The sequence below is a fragment of the Gracilinanus agilis genome, chromosome 2, assembly GCF_016433145.1.
Source record: "Gracilinanus agilis isolate LMUSP501 chromosome 2, AgileGrace, whole genome shotgun sequence".
NCBI lineage: Eukaryota > Metazoa > Chordata > Mammalia > Didelphimorphia > Didelphidae > Gracilinanus > Gracilinanus agilis.
Window position 1 is genome coordinate 582,457,403 of NC_058131.1, and position 19,968 is coordinate 582,477,370.

The 19,968-nt window shown below is 37.3% G+C and overlaps 2 protein-coding genes across 3 annotated transcripts in view; one reads left to right on the top strand and one right to left on the bottom strand.

Moving 5' to 3' along the window:
* The window catches only part of APBA2 (amyloid beta precursor protein binding family A member 2), a 140,771-nt gene extending 127,230 nt beyond the window's left edge, over nt 1–13,541 (top strand). For both annotated transcript variants that reach the window (XM_044662450.1, XM_044662451.1), the window contains 2 exons: nt 4,908–5,048; nt 13,470–13,541. In XM_044662450.1, the coding sequence (XP_044518385.1) occupies nt 4,908–5,048; nt 13,470–13,541 (213 nt within the window). The remainder of the gene's footprint in view (nt 1–4,907; nt 5,049–13,469) is intronic.
* Nucleotides 13,542–17,635: 4,094 nt separating this feature from the next.
* Nucleotides 17,636–19,968, bottom strand: part of FAM189A1 (family with sequence similarity 189 member A1) — a 537,302-nt gene continuing 534,969 nt past the window's right edge. Inside the window, exon 14 of the mRNA XM_044662452.1 lies at nt 17,636–17,821. Coding sequence (XP_044518387.1) covers nt 17,636–17,821 — 186 coding nt within the window. The remainder of the gene's footprint in view (nt 17,822–19,968) is intronic.

Below are 19,968 nucleotides of genomic sequence, written 5' to 3' on the forward strand. Positions count from 1 at the left end.
ATGATCCTGCAAAGGATACTGAGAAGGAGCAGACAGAAAGGAGCAGTTAACAGGTACAAGTATAAAAGAGTGGAGATCATGGTTAAGTGTCATATGTTGCATAGGTGTCAGGAAGAATAAGAACAAAGAAGAAGCCATTGCTGACTACAAGGAAAGAGTTTCAGTGGTGGAGTTAGAAGTCAGATTTTGGGAGGTTGAGAATTAAATGCAAAGTGAGGAAGTGGAAGCAATGATTGTAGAAATCTTCTCTAATTCTACCTGTGAAGGGGAGCAGACAAAGAAAGAAAGAGAAAGAGAGCTTTGATGACAGTAGAGTTAAGTGACAGGGTTTAAAGACAAATCTGACCTTGGTGTAATCATAGGTAGCAGGGAAGGAGCTGATAATTAAGGCAAGAATGAAGATTAGAGACAAAGAGTAGTTGCTTTAATGGGACAAGGTTATGGACAGGGCAATATGGGAGGAGATAGCATCAAGGACCCAAATAAACAGGCTCGCATTGGCAATGAGAAGGGGTATCTCTTATTCAGAGATTGGAATAAAAAGTAGCTTACAGTGGATGGCCTTTATTTTTAATTAATCAATCAATTATTTATTTAATCCATCAAAAACATTGATTAAGCACATATTATGTTCCCAGCACAATGCTAAGGATGCCTATTATATGCAAGACATTGTGCTAAGTATCAGGAACACAAGCAGAAAGAATAAAACAATCTCTGATTACATTCTAATAGGGAAGATAAATGCATGAAGACTCTGCAAAGGCCATGGAAGAGCAGTACATGGAACATGTAAGTGGGTCTTGGGGGCTAGAACATAGAACCAGTATGTGGGAGTTACATGTTACATTTGGAAAAGTACTTAAATACAAAGGCATTTGGGAAGAGGGGCATTGGCAATGGAGAATCATACAGAAGGTGTTTCATGAACTATATCTTTTTTTTTAATTTTTTTTAAACCCTTAACTTCTGTGTATTGGCTTATAGGTGGAAGAGTGGTAAGGGTAGGCAATGGGGGTCAAGTGACTTGCCCAGGGTCACACAGCTGGGAAGTGTCTGAGGCCAGATTTGAACCTAGGACCTCCCATCTCTAGGCCTGGCTCTCAATCCACTGAGCTACCCAGCTGCCCCATGAACTATATCTTAAAAGAAGACAGGGACTCTGAGGAAGAGGTAAGAAAGGAATGCATTTGGAGCCTTGGGGCAGCTAGAGCAAAGCCACACAAAGATGGAGTGTCTTGAGTGGAGAAAAGAAAGGCCTGATATGGCCTTTATTTTTTTTTTTGGCAGAGAAAGAGGGAAGATCTTCTGCTAATGAGAAAGGAATGGGGGGTACCATAGATGGTTTGAATTAGCAGTTTCACAGCAGGGATGATGGACTGGGAGGATGTGGATAAATGGAGTGATTCAAGATTTTTAACAGTGTAAAAAAATCAGTTAAGAAGAACTGATGTGGTGGCTGAAATGAAAAGGCAAGATCCTAGTCATGGTCCAAGAGAAGAATTTCAGGGTTCTAGATAATGGAGTTAGTATTTACAGGTGATGGTGAGATGAAGGGTATGACCATCCCTGTGTCTAGTGAGGGAGTAATGAAGGTGTATATAAATTATGGGAATTGTGGATGTTGGGAAATGAGAGACTGGAGTGTTGAAGGGGACATCAATGTGAATATGGAGGTCCCCAATTTTTAGGACAGAGGCTAAGGTAAAGAAGAAGCCTGTGAGCAATGAAGGCCAGTAGGTAGCAGCAACTAGAACCTGGCTAATGGAATGGAATGAATTTCAAAGAGAGAATGGTGCCAACTGATGGTGATATCCAGTATTGAGTAGGGTCAAGAAGGATGATTAGGGGAAGTCAGGAATGTAAGAGGATGAGGGGGGACACCTGTTAATGATAGAGAAGGAGGGTTATAAAGGGTATGACAGTGGGTAGACTTTGGAGGTCGAGAGGCCTGAGGAGAGTAGAGATGAGGAATTGAGAAGTGATTGCAGGAAAGAGGAATTACAACTTAGTTGGTCTGTGACTCAATCACAGGGTTTTGGAAAGGAGATAGAATTTGCTACCTTTAGCACAGCTGATTTTCTTAGCAGTCCCAGTATGCAAAATTAGTTCTGCTTCAGGTCGTGGCTGATGTTGAGTCAGCATGGGATATCTTCCCTAGGTCCTAGCTTAGTGGTCACATAACTAAGAAGAATCAGAGGCAGGAAGTGAACCCAGGTCTTCTTGACTCCAATACTGCACCCAGTCTACTGGGGACTGCTGTCTCCTTATCTGTGATTGCCCTTCAAATACCTGGAAACATCTCATATCCTTTTTCCAAAACTAACTTGAGTCTTCTGTTCTCCAGGGTAAACATTTCCAATTCTCTTACCTAACTTATTGCATGATTTCAGGTACTCTTGTCCCTACCTACATTCTCCTCTTTGTCAATGTTCTTTCTAAAATATGCTACTTAGAGCTTAGTGGAATTCTCCCAATGACTAGAGCATTCCTGTTAGGACCCAATTTTGCCCTCTGTATAATACAAGTCTACTTTCCTTTCCTCAGCCTTTTAAATAATTGAAGACAGTTCTTATATTTCCTCTTGGTCTTTTCTTCTCTGGTATCATTAGTTTAGTTCTTCACTTTAGGGCTAGTATGTGATTCAAGGACGCCTAATGAGAGATATTCCATTAGGTTCCTTAATGAGTAAATCATAGTATTTTAGAAGTGGAGGAGTCCTCTTAGAGGTTATTTAATTTATAATCTCCTCATTTTATAGGTGATGAAACCATGGCCCAGAGAAATCATGACTTGCTCAAGGTCATAAGAGGCAAAGCCAGGATATAAACCCAGGTCCTTTGACTCCAAATTCAAGGGTCTTACTGCTCAGTTTTACATTCTCACTTTTTCTTGCAAGGAGGTTGAGGTAAAAAGGCAAACCCATGTCTAGTATAAGACCCTTGACAATTTAGCTCCAATCTAGTCTTCTGGCTTTATTTCAAATTATTCCCCTTCATATACTATTTTGTTCCAAATAGATTGGACTGATGGCTCATCCTGAAATTCTCTCTTAGAATTTATTAAAAGAAAATGACAGTTAATATAGTTAAAAATAAATTTAAAAAATTCTTAACTGATTCACTTTTTATGCCACTGCCACTTCCCAATGCTATACCTCCAAGTCCCAGGGTGGAAACTTTGAAGTAAATAATTATATAGTTAATAACAGTTATAAATAAATATATTGACCAGGTCTGGAAATATATGCCTTATTCTATACCTTTTGTCCATCACCTCCCTGCCAAGAGATGGTAGGCATGCCATCATATCCTTGAGAGCCATGATCAGTCTCCCTATTGGTTAAAAGTCTGAAGTCTTTTTTTCCCTTGTTAATTCCTTTGATTTTCTTGACTTTTTGTTATTCCAGATGAATTTAGTTATTATATTTTCTAGCTCAATAAAATAATTCATGTTCTTATTCTTCACATCATTACCACCATGTGAATTTTTCCTGATTCTGCTTACTTTGCTTCACATCAGTTCAAAAAGTCTTCTCAGTTTTCTGTATCTTCCTATCTGTTATTTCTTATGGTGTAATAATATTCTGTTATAATCATATTTACTATAATTTGTTCATACAGTTGATAGGAATCTACTCTGCTTCAAGTTCTTTGCTAACACAGAAAAATGTTGTTATAAATATTTTTGTATATATGGGGATTTCCCCTCCATCTATAACATCTTTGCATTTTAGACACACTTGTATCATATCAAAGTATGCATATCATTTTATGGTTTTTTATTTATACTTCCAAATTGGTTATGCCTATTCAGAACTATAACAACAATGTACTCCTATGCCTTTTTAAAATATCTCCTTTTATACTGATCATTTTTATCTTTTGGTTCCTTTGCTAATCTGGTGGGTATGACATAAAACATTAGAATTGTTTTGTTTTGCATTTTGCAAATAGAAATTCCTAGAACATCTCCAACAAGGAAAAAGGTAATAGGGCCCAAAATAGAAGTCTTTTGGTTGCTCAGAACTTTCCAGCCTTGGAATTAGAAATCATATTCATAACTAGGGCAGGGCAACTAGGAATAGGGAATCATTAGCACTAGTACACCATCAGCCTTTCAGATCAGTGAAAAATAAACTCTCAGGAAAGAGTCACATAATTTTATCAGTCATTGACACTTCAGTGCAAAGGAATTTATTTGACACTTCACCTGGATTTTTAAAAAAAAATTTTTATTTTAGGGAGGATAGCATTAAACTTAGTATTTACATAACAAGAATTTGTTAAAATAAAAAATTTACAGATGGAACCCTTCTACCTAACTCCTTTTGGCAACCTGGTTGAGCTCTTCTTCTAGCCCAACCCTTCCTTGCTGCTCCCCTCATGCATTTATTCTCTCCCTAGAACTGGCCTTTGAAGGTCCCAAGATCTTTGCTGTCCTCACTCCATTGAATGGAATAGAGAACAATTTTCATTCCACTTTTTCCAGCTACAGAATTACTAATCATAACTTCAGTTGTGGGTGCGAAGGTAGCTACTTTATATTTGATGCTTGTAAACCAAGTATTTTGCTTATCTGGAATGATTTTCTATGTACACGAATGACAATAATTTAATGGTGAGTAACAATCCAATCAATATTAGAGATGATGATGAAATAGGACATTTAGGTAAGGGATCCTAAACAAAAGAGGTGTTTAATAAATGTAGAATTAAACTGAATGTGTTGATTTTGTGGGTTTTTTTAATCAAGTTATGATTAATTTATTAGTTTTTTATTATTGTGTCTCTTGATTTCTTACCTATGTTGACTAATATGTTGTATCCAGGATCACATGTTCTCCAGAAGTCATCTTTTTGACATGCCACTTGCTAGTCATATTAATCATTAATTCTTATTGTTAGATTTGCAGCCTCATGAGAGGAGGAATAGCAGAACGAGGAGGAGTCAGAGTTGGACATCGTATCATTGAAATCAATGGACAAAGTGTTGTGGCCACAGCTCATGAGAAGATAGTTCAAGCTTTGTCCAACTCAGTAGGAGAGGTAAGTGTTCTGAGTCATTTTCTCTTGATATCAAAGTTTGTATCACCACCATTGCACTTTACATTGGTGGTATCTGGAGAACATGAACAGTTTACCCCTCAGGGTAAATGGTTCCAGTTTAAGGTTGGTTACATGAATTGCAATGTATCCTTGATTCTTTTTCAGAAGAGCCTTGCCTTTCCCAAGATGAGTTTCACTTAATATATCACCTCTGAGACCATTAGGACCAAGGACTCCATTTGTTTATTTCTGTTAGAAGTTTTTCTCTTCGTACCCAAACTGTGCTTTTGTTCTTCAGAAGACTGAATTATTTTAGTCAGACTAAGCAGTCTTACTAGTTTCTCTTAGATAATGAGTGCATTTACCATGGGGATGTGGAATTATAATACTATCTAGGCCGTTGCATTATGACTTTATTTCATTTGATTGGTCAAAATGTCATTTCTGTTGACACCAGTGACCAAAGACAGATACCATGTATGCCATTGCCGAGGATGAAGGTGTACTTAAATATGATTTCAGAATCTGATTCAGAATCAAGCAGGGCCTAGGAGTTCTTTATTTGGAGCTGCCAAGCCTTTTATAGCTCAGAACCACCTAGGCAAGCCTTAGTTTCTGGGAAGAAGGTGGGCTTAGGTATGATCTGAGTCATTCTTTTCTGCCTGCAGGCATGCACAAAGCCCAAACCCATCTTATTTGTCACTTGCTGTGGAAATCTGGAACATTTTCTACTTGTATACTTAACCTTCATTACCTTTCCATTATGACTTCTGACTCAGCTACTGGGATATAGTATTATAGCTCTTGACAGGTAGCATTTCCTGTTGCCTTTTCTTTTCTTTTCTTTTTCTTTCCTTTTTTTTTTTTTAACATTTCCTCATATTCAGCTTTCTGTTGAAACACTAAGTCAGGTGCTCTGGGATGATGAGGAGGAGGGGTTGTTGGCACTTGCTGGAGGCATCATTTCAAGAAATGAGGGAGAGAAAGGGTAAGATGCCATTAAGCCTCCTTTTACAGATGGTTTCAAAAAGGAAACAATCTGATTTTCCTAAGTGGAATCGTTGACATGTCAGGCCCCTTTGGAGTGATCAACCTCACGGAGATGAAGAAATCAATCGAATAGTGTAGGATTGGGAGCAATGAAAAATGTTTCAGAGTTTTAGTCATGAGATGAATTGATATTCAAAGAGGTGAGAACTCAGACTGATGGGTTTTATAATCCTTTCATCTCGCAGGGTTTCTCAGGCTTGACTGGGGACGGGTGAGGAGATTAAAGTGTCTGTCTCTATTTTTCATCATTCCTAAGCATGTTTAGAAAATTAGTGACTGATAAACAAGACTTGAGGTTTTGATGAGTGCTGTGGTTGAATGAATGTGCAAGAAAAAAAGATTATTGGGCTGATAGAGAAGCTAAAATCAAGGATGATCCTATCAAAATATTTCTTATTGCAGTGTGCCAATTTGAAAAATATGTTTTGCTAACTGTGATTTATTTGTTCATATATCTGTCAGAACCGGTTAGATCAGTTGCTCTAGCATGATGTGCCAAGGAACAGTTAGAGAAAAATTCAGGTTCAAGCCCCAAGCTATATTCTTACCCCAACCAGCCATCTTGCAAGTGTGGCATTAGGCAAAAAGGGGAACAGAGAGAGGCTTTAGGCAACTTAGTCAATGACAGATTATGTTTATTATTATTTTTATATTTATATATTATATTTATATAATTATATGTAATTTAAAAATAATTTATATAATTATAAATAACAATTATATTACAGTTCATTGTCCTTTTGATGATGGGTCAAAAACATCTTCATATATTAAAGTTGATAAAATACATAAATATATACCTGTGAAGTATTATACACTTTTGTACTTAGTATTTTTAGCTTTAACATTTATAATAAAATATACAATCTAGTTTTTGAGCTTAAAAGGCCTTTAAAGTATGTGTGTGTAGGTAAAGGAAATTAGTGAGCCTACTGAATGACCAAGACTGCATAGGAAATGGGAATGGCCTATGACATTGTTTTATTACTCATTGAACTTCCCAGTATCTCAGAGAGGGAAGGAAGGGACAGATCTTTGGAAGATAATTATTTAACTTATGTCTAAGAAGGATCCCTTTCCAGTATCCCTGACCAATAGCTATCTAATACTAAACAAAAAAATGGACAACATTCTTTTACATAAGTCGTTTAGGAATGTCCTGGCTTGTTACATTGCTACTAGTAGCAAAGTCCATTACATTGGCTTGTTCCACAGTGTTTTACTTTCTGTATACAATGTTCTCCTGGTTCTGTACATTTTACTCTGCATCAGTTCATTGAGGTTCTCTCAGTTCATATGGAAAGCTTCCAGATCATCAGTCCTTACCATACAATAGTATTCCATTATCATTATATACCACAATTTGTTCAACTATTCCCCAATCGAGGGACAGCTCCTTATTTTCCAATTTTTTGCCATCACAAAGAGAGTGGCTATAAATATTTTTGTGTAGGCCTTTTTCCTTATTATCTCTTTGGGGTACAAACCCAGCAAGCCTTTATTGCATCTTTGCATTACATATGGTTGGATCAAAGGGTATGTATTCTTTTAAATCCCTTTGCCCATAATTCCAAATTGCTCTTGAGAATGGCTGGATGAATTCACAACTCCACCAGCAATGCCCCAATTTTGCCACATCCCCTTCGACATTTATTATTTTCCTTTACTATCATATTGACCAATCTGCTAGGTGTGAGGTGGTACCTCAGAGTTGTTTTGATTTGCATTTCTCTAATTATGAGAGATTTAGAACACTTTTTCATATGCTTATTGATAGTTTTGAATTCTTTATATGAAACCTGTCTATTCATGTCCCTTGACCATTTGTCAGTTAGGGAATGGCTTGATTTTTTTTGTACAATTGACGTAGCTCCTTATTATTTTGGGAAATGAGACCTTTGTCAAAGGTTTTTGTTATAAAGATTTTCCCCCCAATTCATTGCTTCCCTTCTAATTTGGTTGCATTGGTTTTTTTTTGTTTGTACAGAAACTTTTTAATTTAATATGATCAAAATTATTCATTTTACATTTTGTAGTGTTCTCTATCTCTTGCTTGGTCTTAAATTCTTTCTTTTCCCACAGATCTGACAGATATACTATTCACCTAATTTGTTTATGATTTACCTCTCTATATTTGTCATTTACCTACTCTGAGTTAATGTTGGTATAGGGCAGTGATGGACAAACTATGGCCAGCGGGCCCTGAAATGTTCTATCTGGCTTGCAGACATTATTCCTAATCTGACGAATATAATGAGTAGGATACAATACAATGAAACTTTGAAAGAATTGCCTTAGAAACAGACTGACAGATGAACATTTCCTTTCCTTTGGCCCCCTCTTTAAAAAGTTTGCCCATCACTGGTCTAGGGTGTAAGATGCTGATCTAAGCTTAATTTCTCCCATACTGTTTTCCAATTCTCCCAGCTGTTTTTGTCATATAGTGGAACCCAAAAGCTTAGATCTTTGGGTTATTGAACACTATCTTGCTTCTGTCATTTACTCCATCTATTCTATTGATCCACCCTTATATCTCTAAGCCAGTACCATATAGTTTTAATGATCATTGCTATATAGTATAGTTTGAGATCTGGTAAAGCTAGACCTCCATCCTTCACATTTTTTTCATTATTTCTCTTGATCTTTTGTTTATCCAGATGAACTCTGTGATAATTTTTTTCTAATTCTATAAAAAAGGATTGTCATTTTTATTTTATTAGCTTGTCCTGCCCATGAGCAGTAGATGTTTTTCCAGTTTTTTAGATCTAGTTTTACTTGGGTGAAAAGTGTTTTGTAGTTATATCCATAAAATTCCTGAATTTGTCTTGGCAAGTAGATTCCCAGGTATTTTATCTTGTCTAGAGTGATTTTAACTGGAGTTTCTCTTTCTAACTTTTGATGCTGGGTTTTGTTGGAAACATATAGAAATGCTGATGATTTATGTGGGTTTATTTTGTACCCTGCAACTAACTAAGCAAAATAATCCATGATAGTCTTTCAAATATTTAATGATAGATCACATTTTCCGCTAAGTCTTCTCTAAGTTAAATGTCCCCTGTTCTTTCACTGAGCCTTATTTTATAACCTCAGGGACCTTCATGAAACTAGATAGTTTCCTCTAGACACATTCCAGCTTGCCAATGTCTTTCTTAATTTAGATTTAATGGAGAACTAAATACTTCTCCAAATATGGTCTAATCAGAGAAGTAAACAGGAAGCTTAGCTTCTTCCTTGTTTTAGACTTATGCCTATAAGTCTAAATCTAAAAATTAAATTAGTATTTTTTATTTGCCAGGTCCAATTCTTGACTTATATTGAGATTATAGATCTGTAGTCCACCAGGTATGTGTTTGCCAGTGTTCTGCTTCAGTTAGGTTTGGAGTTTTGCTGTACAGTGTATATCAACAATTGTAAATTGACTATTTTTTTTTTCATTTTAAATGCTCTTCTTATATGTACATCAATATTCAAAATTACATTATGCTTATTTCCTTGTACCCTTGAATTTTTAAGTAGCCATATGCTGAAATTCTTTCTCTTTGTCTGCTTGGGTACGATATGTATTGATTTGTCTGGCTTTTTAGGAATCCTCTGGTCTGAGACCTACATTTGGCTTCTCTTGGCCAATCTGCAGAGCAAAATAGCTGGTTTCAAAAAGGTAGTTGTTTTGGCCTATATGGCCTCTGGATTGAGATTAAAGAAAGCTCCTGACATTAAAAAAACCTTATCTTTCATCATAGATCAATACTGGGTATTGGTTCTAAGGCAGAAGAACCATAAGGCTAGGCAATGGGCATTAAGTGACTTGCCTAGGGTCTGATATTTTCTAATCAGATATTCCCTTGACCAAAATGGAAAGGAACTCTGAATGGAAAAGAACCATTCCCTAGAATAGTTGCTGCAAGAATAGGAATGGCTACAATTCCCACATATCTCCTTCTTGATGCCATCAAGGTTTCTAACCTTGTGAATAGCCTTTTCCTCACCAATAACCTTAGAAATAGTCTTGAGTGCTAAGCTACTAAGGCCTTTTGGGACCTTTGGCTGGGTGTGAGATTACATCACTTTGAGAGTCATGAAAACAAGTACCTTACCTTGTAACTAGTTCCTCAAATTCTCAAATATTCTTTATACTTCTACAGAGAAAATGCCAGGTGGTTTAAATGTGGCCTTGCATGCTTTTGACTGTTGTTCTTCAACACTGGTAATTGTCCATGTGGACTTTGCACTGAATTCTTTCTCCCTTCTGTTCTATATAGTAAATAATTAAATTTCTTCTGAAGGCTGTTTAACTACTGAGTTACCCAGAAACTGTTTTTTGACTAATTCCAGTGCAGTTAATAGCAGAAGTTATGGGAAGGAACAATTACTTCTAGGCTGCTCTGATCCTTCCCAAGCCAGATAAATCTGTGCCATTGCTTCTCTCTCCAGCTATCTTAAGAGGGGTAGAATCCATGTGATGTGGTTGGGAAATCACTTAGGAATTTTGTATTTGCAGGCTCAAGAGAGTCAGGAGTAACCCATATGAATCTGTTCTACTTTATCTGGAATATTACTTCATTTTGGAATCCCTAAATATCTTTTTACTTCCCTTAATGTGTTCCATTCTTTTCACATCCTCCCTTTGATCTCCCTGTACTTTTCATATTACAGAAAACAATGATCTCATCAGTATGATGGATGAGTTTCCTGGTCTACAACAGGATGACTTGTATGTAGACATGACAGCTACAGAATTGTTTTTAAGTGACAGCTTTGTGATTACAAAAGGATTCCCATTAACTGTCATTTATTCTTTTTTATCAGCAGAAAAGGGACATGAGAATGTATGACTATTGTTCTGCAAATCACTTCTTTTAAAAAATAAAAAAAAGAAATCATAGCTACTATTAGAAATGCTATTAATGAATGTAATGACCTTAAAAAAGAGGTAATTGAACACCTGTAATTAATTACATAATAACAACAATCAAATAACCATACCTTCTTTCTTTAAAGCAAAGTCCCCGCCTTTCTTTCTCTCCCATCTCATATTAAACTCAATTGGCATCTCTTTTCTACTCACAATTCCTTTGATTCATCTTTTATTCATCACAGATGATTGTTCCTATTTTTTAGATGAGTCAAAATATGGATTTTGATTATTGATAAATAGTCCATGCAAAATTTCCCTTTTCATTTCTTATGATTCAACACATTTATACTGTAGTAGGTACTGAGAGATGTACAAGTGATAAATAAGATAAAATTCTAGTCTTATAATTACTAAGGAGGATGAGTAAATATACTGTATATTTTTTTGTAATAAATGGCAAGAATCATTAAGAGAAACACAAAATAAATAATTTAGGGAAAGACAAATTGTCCATATGGGACAGATTTAGGAATGATGCTTAGAAAATCTTCCTAACAAGTAGAGTTCTCCAAAAATATAGTGGAATATCTTGGGGTAGGTATATAGTGGGTTTCCTTTTCATTCAAGTAAAGGCTGGATAGCCATTTATTGGGTATGTTGTAGAGGGATCCTTGCTTCTGCTATAGGTTGAACTACATGGGTTCTTCTAATATTGAGGTTCTGTGAAAGTCACTAGTAGATTCTAAATAGTGCAAAGTGAGAACCCGGGACATAGAGGTGGAACAAACAAAAGTACCGGTAGAGGAATTAAATAGGTAGAGAAGAATTGTTGAGAGACAGCTTATGTAGTTAGGCATCCATCTTTTTTGTTGAAACAGGAAGTAAGTTCATCTAGTGATTAGTTACAAGATTCCAAATAGGTCAATAATAAGAAAGTAAAGACACAATAGGAGTGAGGGTTTGGAATCATGACCCAAGATGAAGAACAAATTGAATAGAAATGAGGGTACAGGAGACAAATCAAAAATTGAAATCTTCACAGTAAAGCAGCCCTGCATGATGATGACTTCCCAAGGTGGGGCCTTGATAGAGGGTGCCAAAAATGGTAAGATGTTGGAAGTTTTGGAGTTGAGGATATGGAGATGGATATAGAGAAACTCTTATTTATATGGCCTCAAATAAGGGTCGCTAGTATGCCAAGGGCTAAAGATAACGTCAATTAAAGTGTCAAGAAGAAAATTTGATGCTATTAAAGTCATTGAAGAAAGTGACAGATGGCTCTAAGGCTGGGAGAACAAAGTGAGGTATGGATAAAAGGAGGAGACAAAACAGAAGAAGAAATGAGTTGCTCATTCATGCCAGCTCACAGTACTAGGAAGACAAGTTACCTTTGGAAAGAATGGCCAGGGAAGTGGACTCACCAACTAAATTTAAAATGAAAAATGAAAAGAAACATTTAAGGAAAATGTTACGTACTAGATAATAAAAACTAGGGCATAGAAAATACTGTGCAAAACCTAAGGTTTGGAGGGGTAAATGGAGATCAGTGATGAGTTTGTAAAATGAGGTAGCTGAGGGGAGGACCTCCAGTTACAAGGATGAAAGGAGTTTGAGAGACACCTTGTGAATGAAGATCAGAAGATACTATGCCCTTAACCTTCAGATTCCTGTCTGATGGCTCTTTCTTATTTTGGGAGAAAATTCTTCTTTAGGGATTAAGTGGCAGCCCAGGAGAGGAAAATAACCTGTTACCAACATATTATTTTCTGTGTTTCAATATGGCAACTTGCTTACTGGATTAGGATTTAGAAGAGCATAATTATTCTCTCTTTGAGTAGTTAACTTCAAGAATAAACAAGGCTATTATTTGCTGCTTTGAGAAAGGAAAAGCAGAGATGTGTGTTGGGACTTGTGTCTCCTTTTCTGAGCAAGTACCTAGAGAGATGTTGTTCTTGAAAACACCTTTTTGTTTTCCTTTTCATCAAATCAAACAAATACACTTCAGATTTCTTTGGGGACCTTAACTATTGCACCAGCATCTTCCCATCTGAAAAGCTAAATTGTAGTCAAAATTAAAAACCAAATGTTTCAATTCCCCAGGATCAACTTGTGCTGAAAGGGAGAAAAAGGCACTTAGTGGCATATCTGAAACTATAAACCGTCAGGGCTAGGAAAAACTTAATCGCCTGAAACACCATAAAATGTATTCTAAATCACCTTCTGCATGGGTTAAATCATAATTTTTCTTTTTTTCAAGCGCTGTCACAGACATATACTTTAAGCCAAAAGCTCTCAGTGAAACCATTAATAGATTCTCCCCTCCATCACCTCCCACTGAAGGATGGAAGGAATTTTCACATCTAGCTATACACTAAATTATTTGTTCTCCACTGATTTACTTCTCAGGACAGGGATGTAGGAAAAGGGGAAACATGAATTTCCATGGCAATGGACAGACCTCTCTAAATTCTGCTACAAATACTTTCATTTAAAATCTCTTTTCAATTCATTAACAGATTCACATGAAGACAATGCCAGCTGCAATGTTCAGGCTTCTCACCGGGCAAGAGACACCCCTTTACATCTAGACTAAATATGGCTTTCATCAAAAGAACTAAAGGCAAATCGAAGATTCCCACCTGAGCTGAGCAAACTCTGAACAACAGAGGATATCTTGTATTTTCTAAGAACAAAAGGCTGCCACGGACCTGAATTGGCAGCCCAATGACCAGACAGGCTTCCCTGAGTATCTTCCCTTCCCCCACTTCCTTTTTTTTCTTTTTTGCCAAAAACAAGTGATATGTCTTTATTGATGACCAGAGTTACAGACACCAGATCTTTGTAAAACATTGAAGTATTTTGCAACATATTCTGAACTGTTTTCTCATTGCAGTTGACCACGAGAATATTTATTTGTACCTTTGTGTGGCATAGTAGATGTCTGTCTGTCATACTTGAAACTGTGGTGAATGTGATTGTTTGATGAATGGGTCTGTGGAAGAGAATACAGTGAAGAACAACAAATTCCAACATGGCTGACTTACCAGAAACCACTATCCAATCCAATCCCTTGAGGTTCGAAAGCTGAGCTAATAATGGAAGTGATATTCGATGGTGTAAAATGTGTGTGAGAGAGAGAGGCTCAGCTGCTTCAAAAGTAGAATCCACAGCCACAGCAGCATCCCTTAGCATTCAGTACTCCAAGTGTGTAACTGGTAATTAAACTTTGGCAAGACGTGAATGTGTTTATTTAATAACACAAAAGGAGCCTTTCCTGTGTTAAATAAAGGATGATGGCCACAATGTAAAAACTCAAAATATTTATTTAGATACATATTTATGTTTTTGACTTTTCAGTTTGACAAACTGTTCCTACAGATTTAAGACTTTTTGAATCATCATGAACAAGATTGCTACTCTTGTACTAAACATGTTCCACAATCTGTGCAAATGTTACTTTTGGCATTTTATTCCTCGCCCATTTGCAACCATGCAGTGCTCCCCATGGTCAAGCCATGCTTACCTGTTACTTCTTGAGAGGAGTAGAGCTGCCCTAGAATTCCTACTGTCCTTTGACTATATATTTACATATGTAAAAAAAATGTCAACAGCCCTCCTCCCACCACTACCCCCTCTATTCCTAAGGCAACGAGCCATGGATACAAGTTATCTTGGGTGAGCAAGGAGCTACCATCATCAACAGTATTAGAATGTGTATAGATAAAGTAAAATGTAGTCAAGTTGTATTCATTACTGAGATAAATGTTAATTGATGTCATTTTGTCTTGATTTTTCTTTTTTTTTTTGGCCACGGCCTTGAAGAAATACACTGTGACTTAAGAAGCCTTACCATGCAGTAACTAAAGCTTTAGGATTACTGTATTTCAAGGAGTAACCTATGTGTTGCATGCAACTGACCTTAGGAAAGAATTAAGCTAATCTCACTAATAAATCTGAAGTAATAAACAAAAGGTGCTTGTTTGGATTGTTTTGTTCACCGAGGATTTCATGGTCAGCATCTCTTATAATTTTCAGTCTCACACCAAAGTAGCACCACAACCACTTTATTCAGTAATTCCAATAGCTACTAAATATACCATCCCATCATCATTAAATGGGTTGTAGAGCATAAGAGCTCTCAGCTGTAACATTCAGAGGGATTGTGTACTTGCTCTTAGCATGAATGGTTGCCACTGGATGTCACTGTAGCGTCACATCAATGCAATTGAAAATGCATCTGCTAAAATCATTTCAATAATGGTATTTGATTTCACTAACCTCACTTTCTGGGGGTGAGACTGCTCTTTGGTCACCTGCTTGACTCTTCCCTATCCTTGTTAGAAGGAAGCCTTTGTATCCTGTTGCCTAATGATTAAATGAATAATACAGGTCCAACATCAACAGGAGCTTTGTGTCTCTGTTAACCTAAGAGGTCAATGTGTGGACTGGGTTTTGTTTTTTAAGGAGGTTGGGGAAGGGGACAGAAACTTCTCTGTCTGAACACAACTACCTGTCCTGGCAGGCTGGTAGAATGATGAGTCCTGGACTTTAGAACCCAGGTACTAGTCCCAGCTCCAGCCTTTACTAGGGAGTGTATCTTGGGTGATCCATTAACAAATAGACTTCAGAGTTGGAAAGGGTCTTAGGTAGAATCTAGTTCCGCATGTGATCTTATAAGAGAGGGAACGGAAGTCCAGAAGAGGTCAAGTGGCCCAAAATTACAAATGAAATAAAGTAGCAGCAATGGGATTTGAACTCCAGGTCTGATGGCTCACAAGATGTGTTGTCAGTACCTAATGAGAGACATATGAGAGCATCATACAAATTGTAAAGTGCTAAAACCAATGTTATTTGCTTTGTAAAATTCTTTGGCTCTTAGTCTATACTGATTATGATTTAAGCAGTCCTATCATTCAGTAAGCTCCCCGTCTTCAAGGTCCCAAATCCTGGAGGGACAGTTATCTAATGCAAGAAGAGTCCGATTGAGCATTATGCACTGGTAAGTCATACATTACTCACCATGCAGAATTGTGGTATAATTTTTATTTTTTCCCAGGGGGCAGGGAATAGAAGGGCTGATGAGGACAAGGTTTTTGTCTACCTGTTCAATCCTGGGTTGTATTATACAAAAGTGTTTATGTTTAGGCTACAAACCGTGTCATCACCAGTATAAAAGAGCAGTCTTTAAGCTAAGCATCATTTGCGAGTTCTGGGGCAATGGTGGTATGCGTCCCCTCCATCCCTAAGGAGTCTGCATTAGCAGACTCAAAATATAATTTTCATTTTTTAAAGTGGGAAATTCAATTAGAAATTCTGGCAAGATTTCCTTCTCTAATTAGAGCCACTCAGATGAATTGGGAATGTTATAAAGTTCTCTGGGCATACCAGGAAGTCAAAAATGCTAGACTGCTGCCAATCTGGGAGAAGGGTTAATTTATATTTTGTATGTTGTTTTCCCAGAAAAGGGCTTTATACTTTAATTATCATGTAACGAAAAGAACATGAAGTATTAATTTATCTAGGATTAAAGCAGGAAAGGCAAAGGGCAACTCCATTAAAAGACTCTATATGTCCACCAGCCTGGTGACCCGCTGCTCCATCAGGATGGCAACCAGCTTGTGGCTCTGAAAGTGTTGGTTAGAAATCCTTGCTTATCGGGCCTGTTCCATTTGTATTGACTCAGTGACCAACTGAGGTCTGAAGCTTGCTTTGATTGTGCTGCTCACAGCAGTGAGCTACAAGACTGGATTTTTGCAAGATGGCACTCTAAGATTTCCGCTAAGTAGCACTTTTTTCACTAAATCCCACAGAAGGAGACATAATGTAAATGCTTGTGCACCGAGAACCATGTTCTCATCAAATAGTCTGTGTTTGAACAAAGCACCAATTTAAGGATTTAATTTAAGCCAAAGCTCTGAATTGGTAGGAGGGAAACCATGAAAGTCATCCGCCCACTTTGGAGGTCTGACAGCTTTATGGGGATTGCCTCGATATAGTTTTTGGATGGCACCTTTTGAGCATGCCCAGTCTACTCCTTCACCCTTCACTTAGGAACTGCTATTTCAGAAACTCTTAAGTACATTTGAGGGCAATTCTGAGAAAAACTATGACAATCTCTACCTTTCAGCTCTCAAGTTTTGTCAGGCACAGCCTTAAGTCTGACATGCTAAATGTACACAGAAACCTGAAAATGCAGTGAGTATTCAGGGCCTCTGTAGTGGTAACAAGTGTACTATCCTCTTCTGATTCTACTCCAATCAGTCCTTGGAGAAGCAAGAGTCAGAAATACTTTTTATTAAAACACTGATCATTGTGAAAACACTGTGAGGTACATTAAATAAATACAACTTTCAAGTTGTACAAACAGGTCTCTTGTGGCTTCAAGGGGGGTTCCTGGAAATCACCTCACAGTAACATTTAAACAAGCACATCTCTGAGCAAAAATAATCCATTTGGAAAATGCCTTTTGTTACATGAGAATGTACATTTAATCTGGGCATTCAGTAAAATCTGTGCATTATCTTCTTTCAGATGAATAAGAAATACAGTCTTATTGGATGATGCTTTTGCCTCCCCCCAAACCCATGTTCCTCTGAGGCAGTCATCCAGGATCTGGTGGAGGGAAGACAAAGTGCAGGGTTCAGGTCAGGATCAGTTTTTCTTAGGGCCATCTAGTTCAATATCAAATTACAGTCTCCCGGCAAGCTGCCACAAAACTCTGGGGACTGTTCCCTTCTAGACTGAGAGGGAGGTGTACCCTATGCAAGAAAGCAACCGGGGAGCTCAGGGCACCACAGCTTTGGAGATGGAGGTCTTCTTGAAGCTGTTTTCTAGAGAGAGTCACATTCTGCTGAGAACTGGCAATGACCTATTAATACAAGAGATGGGGAAAGAGAACAAAGAAAATTATGGAGGAAGGAAATGTCACTTCTGAATATCCATATTTTCAAAAAATATCCAAAGAGTGGGCTTAAAAATACTCAGGCTACAAAACATGCACACATGCACACATACACTGGAGAATTAAAATATTAGTTTTCTTCATCCATGTCCATAAACAAACAGAAACTGAAATGATCCTGACTTATGGTTGCATGCTCAGGGTACTTTGGACTACAAATAGCACCCTGCTCATTTCAGGGCTTGGTCATTTTACTGTTTAGTTCTACCAAGGTCTTCTGGGTATCAACAAGAATAAAACATGTCAAATGAGTGCTTCCTAATCTCCAGAAGTGTCAGCAAGAGAAGAATCACAGATTCTTTTCTTAGTGGTTAAACTATTCTCAGGTCCCCAGACTTATAACACTTGGGAAAATCATGATCTCAAAGTATATTGCTTACAGGGCTTTTTGTAGTATTTTCTCACAGTAAACCTCTTAGTAAACAAGAAGCTGGTCAACAGAAATTGTTTTTGTTCAGGCATTTCAGTTGTGTTCGACTTCATGAACCTATTAGAGATTTTTCTTGGCAAAGATACTAGAGTGGCTGGCTCTTTCCTTCTTCATTTAACAGATGAAGGAGAAACTTAAGCAAACAAGTCAAGTGACTTGCCCAGGATCACACAACTAGGAAGTCTGAGGCCACATTTGAACTCTGGAAGATGAGTCTTCCTGACTCCAGATCTGACACTCTATCCAATGCACCACCTAAGTAGTTCTAACAAAAATTAGTTTGGCTTAATGTAATACTTAAGGCAGGTTGGAACTTATAATATCTGATAGCTGAGTCCTCGTGTACACATGAGGAGAGCCTAAAAAATGTATCTTTATGTCCTTAACCATTTCCATGTTAACATGTAAGTTAAAGGGGGCAACTGATCCCATAAAAGCAATACTTTAAATGAAAGTGGTTTCTCAGTGGTTAAAATTCAGGCTAAAAAAAAAAGACTAAATTATACCCATATGAATATCTGAGGCTCTAATAGAGTTCTAAAGCAGTAGGTATAGAACTAACCAGGGTGAACCTTTCTGGTTTGGCCTCAGGCTATTTGTTACATGATTACACAGCAGGATTTTGACTGTGGAATTTGGTTATAGTATTTTAATGACATTATTGTGGAGTGCAATTAATAAAGATTTGCTCAAGAGAATTTAATTTGAGGGCCTTCACTGAGTTTGTGATGCTTAGAGCACATGCAGACTTGTACCTCATTCAATTTAAGGGCAGGTAGATGGGGCACAGTGGATAGAACAATGAGTGTGGAGTGAGGAAGACCTGAGTTAAAATCCAGCCTTAGACACCAGCTGAGTGGCCTTGGGCAAGTCACTGAATCTGTATGTCTCAGTTTCCTAATTTTTAAAATGGGAATAATAACAGTACCTACTTGCCAGGGTTGTTGTGATGATCAAGTGACATAATAATTATAAAACTCTTACCATAGTGTCTGCACAGAGTAAGCACTATATAAACCTCAGTTTATATCATTCTTATTCCTTTGTTTCAGCAAGGCCTTTTGAGTACTCCCAATCGAAGAGAGCATGAAGCATTCTAATGTAAGTTAGCGGAGAGAAGAGAATGAGATCTCTGGGATTAGGTTTGCTAAGAATGAGAGATCATGCCTGAATACCATCTCCTTTAACTGTGATATCTGATGATGTACATAGTACTTTAAGTGTTTATTTATGGTAGGTGACCTCTTTAAAGTCAATAATAGCCTAAATGTGTTGATTGTTAAAGAATGTAACCTGTGTTCATGGTAAGGAATCAACTCTTTCACCAAAGTAGCCCATCACTTCCATTTATACAAAGACCCTAGACTCAGACACCAGCATTACAGAAAGGCTGCAAGTTTCCTGAACCAAATATTCATGAATCAGTACACTGGTAGAAGAACTCTCAAAAAAATTTAACAACCTCACTTCCAATAGCATTGACTCTTTAGACTTCAAGTACACTCAAGAAAAATCACAGGATGACTTTTTCTTTCCTTCCTTCTTTTCTTCCACTTTTCCTTCCACTTTCCTTTCCTTTCCTTTCCTTTCCTTTCCTTTCCTTTCCTTTCCTTTCCTTTCCTTT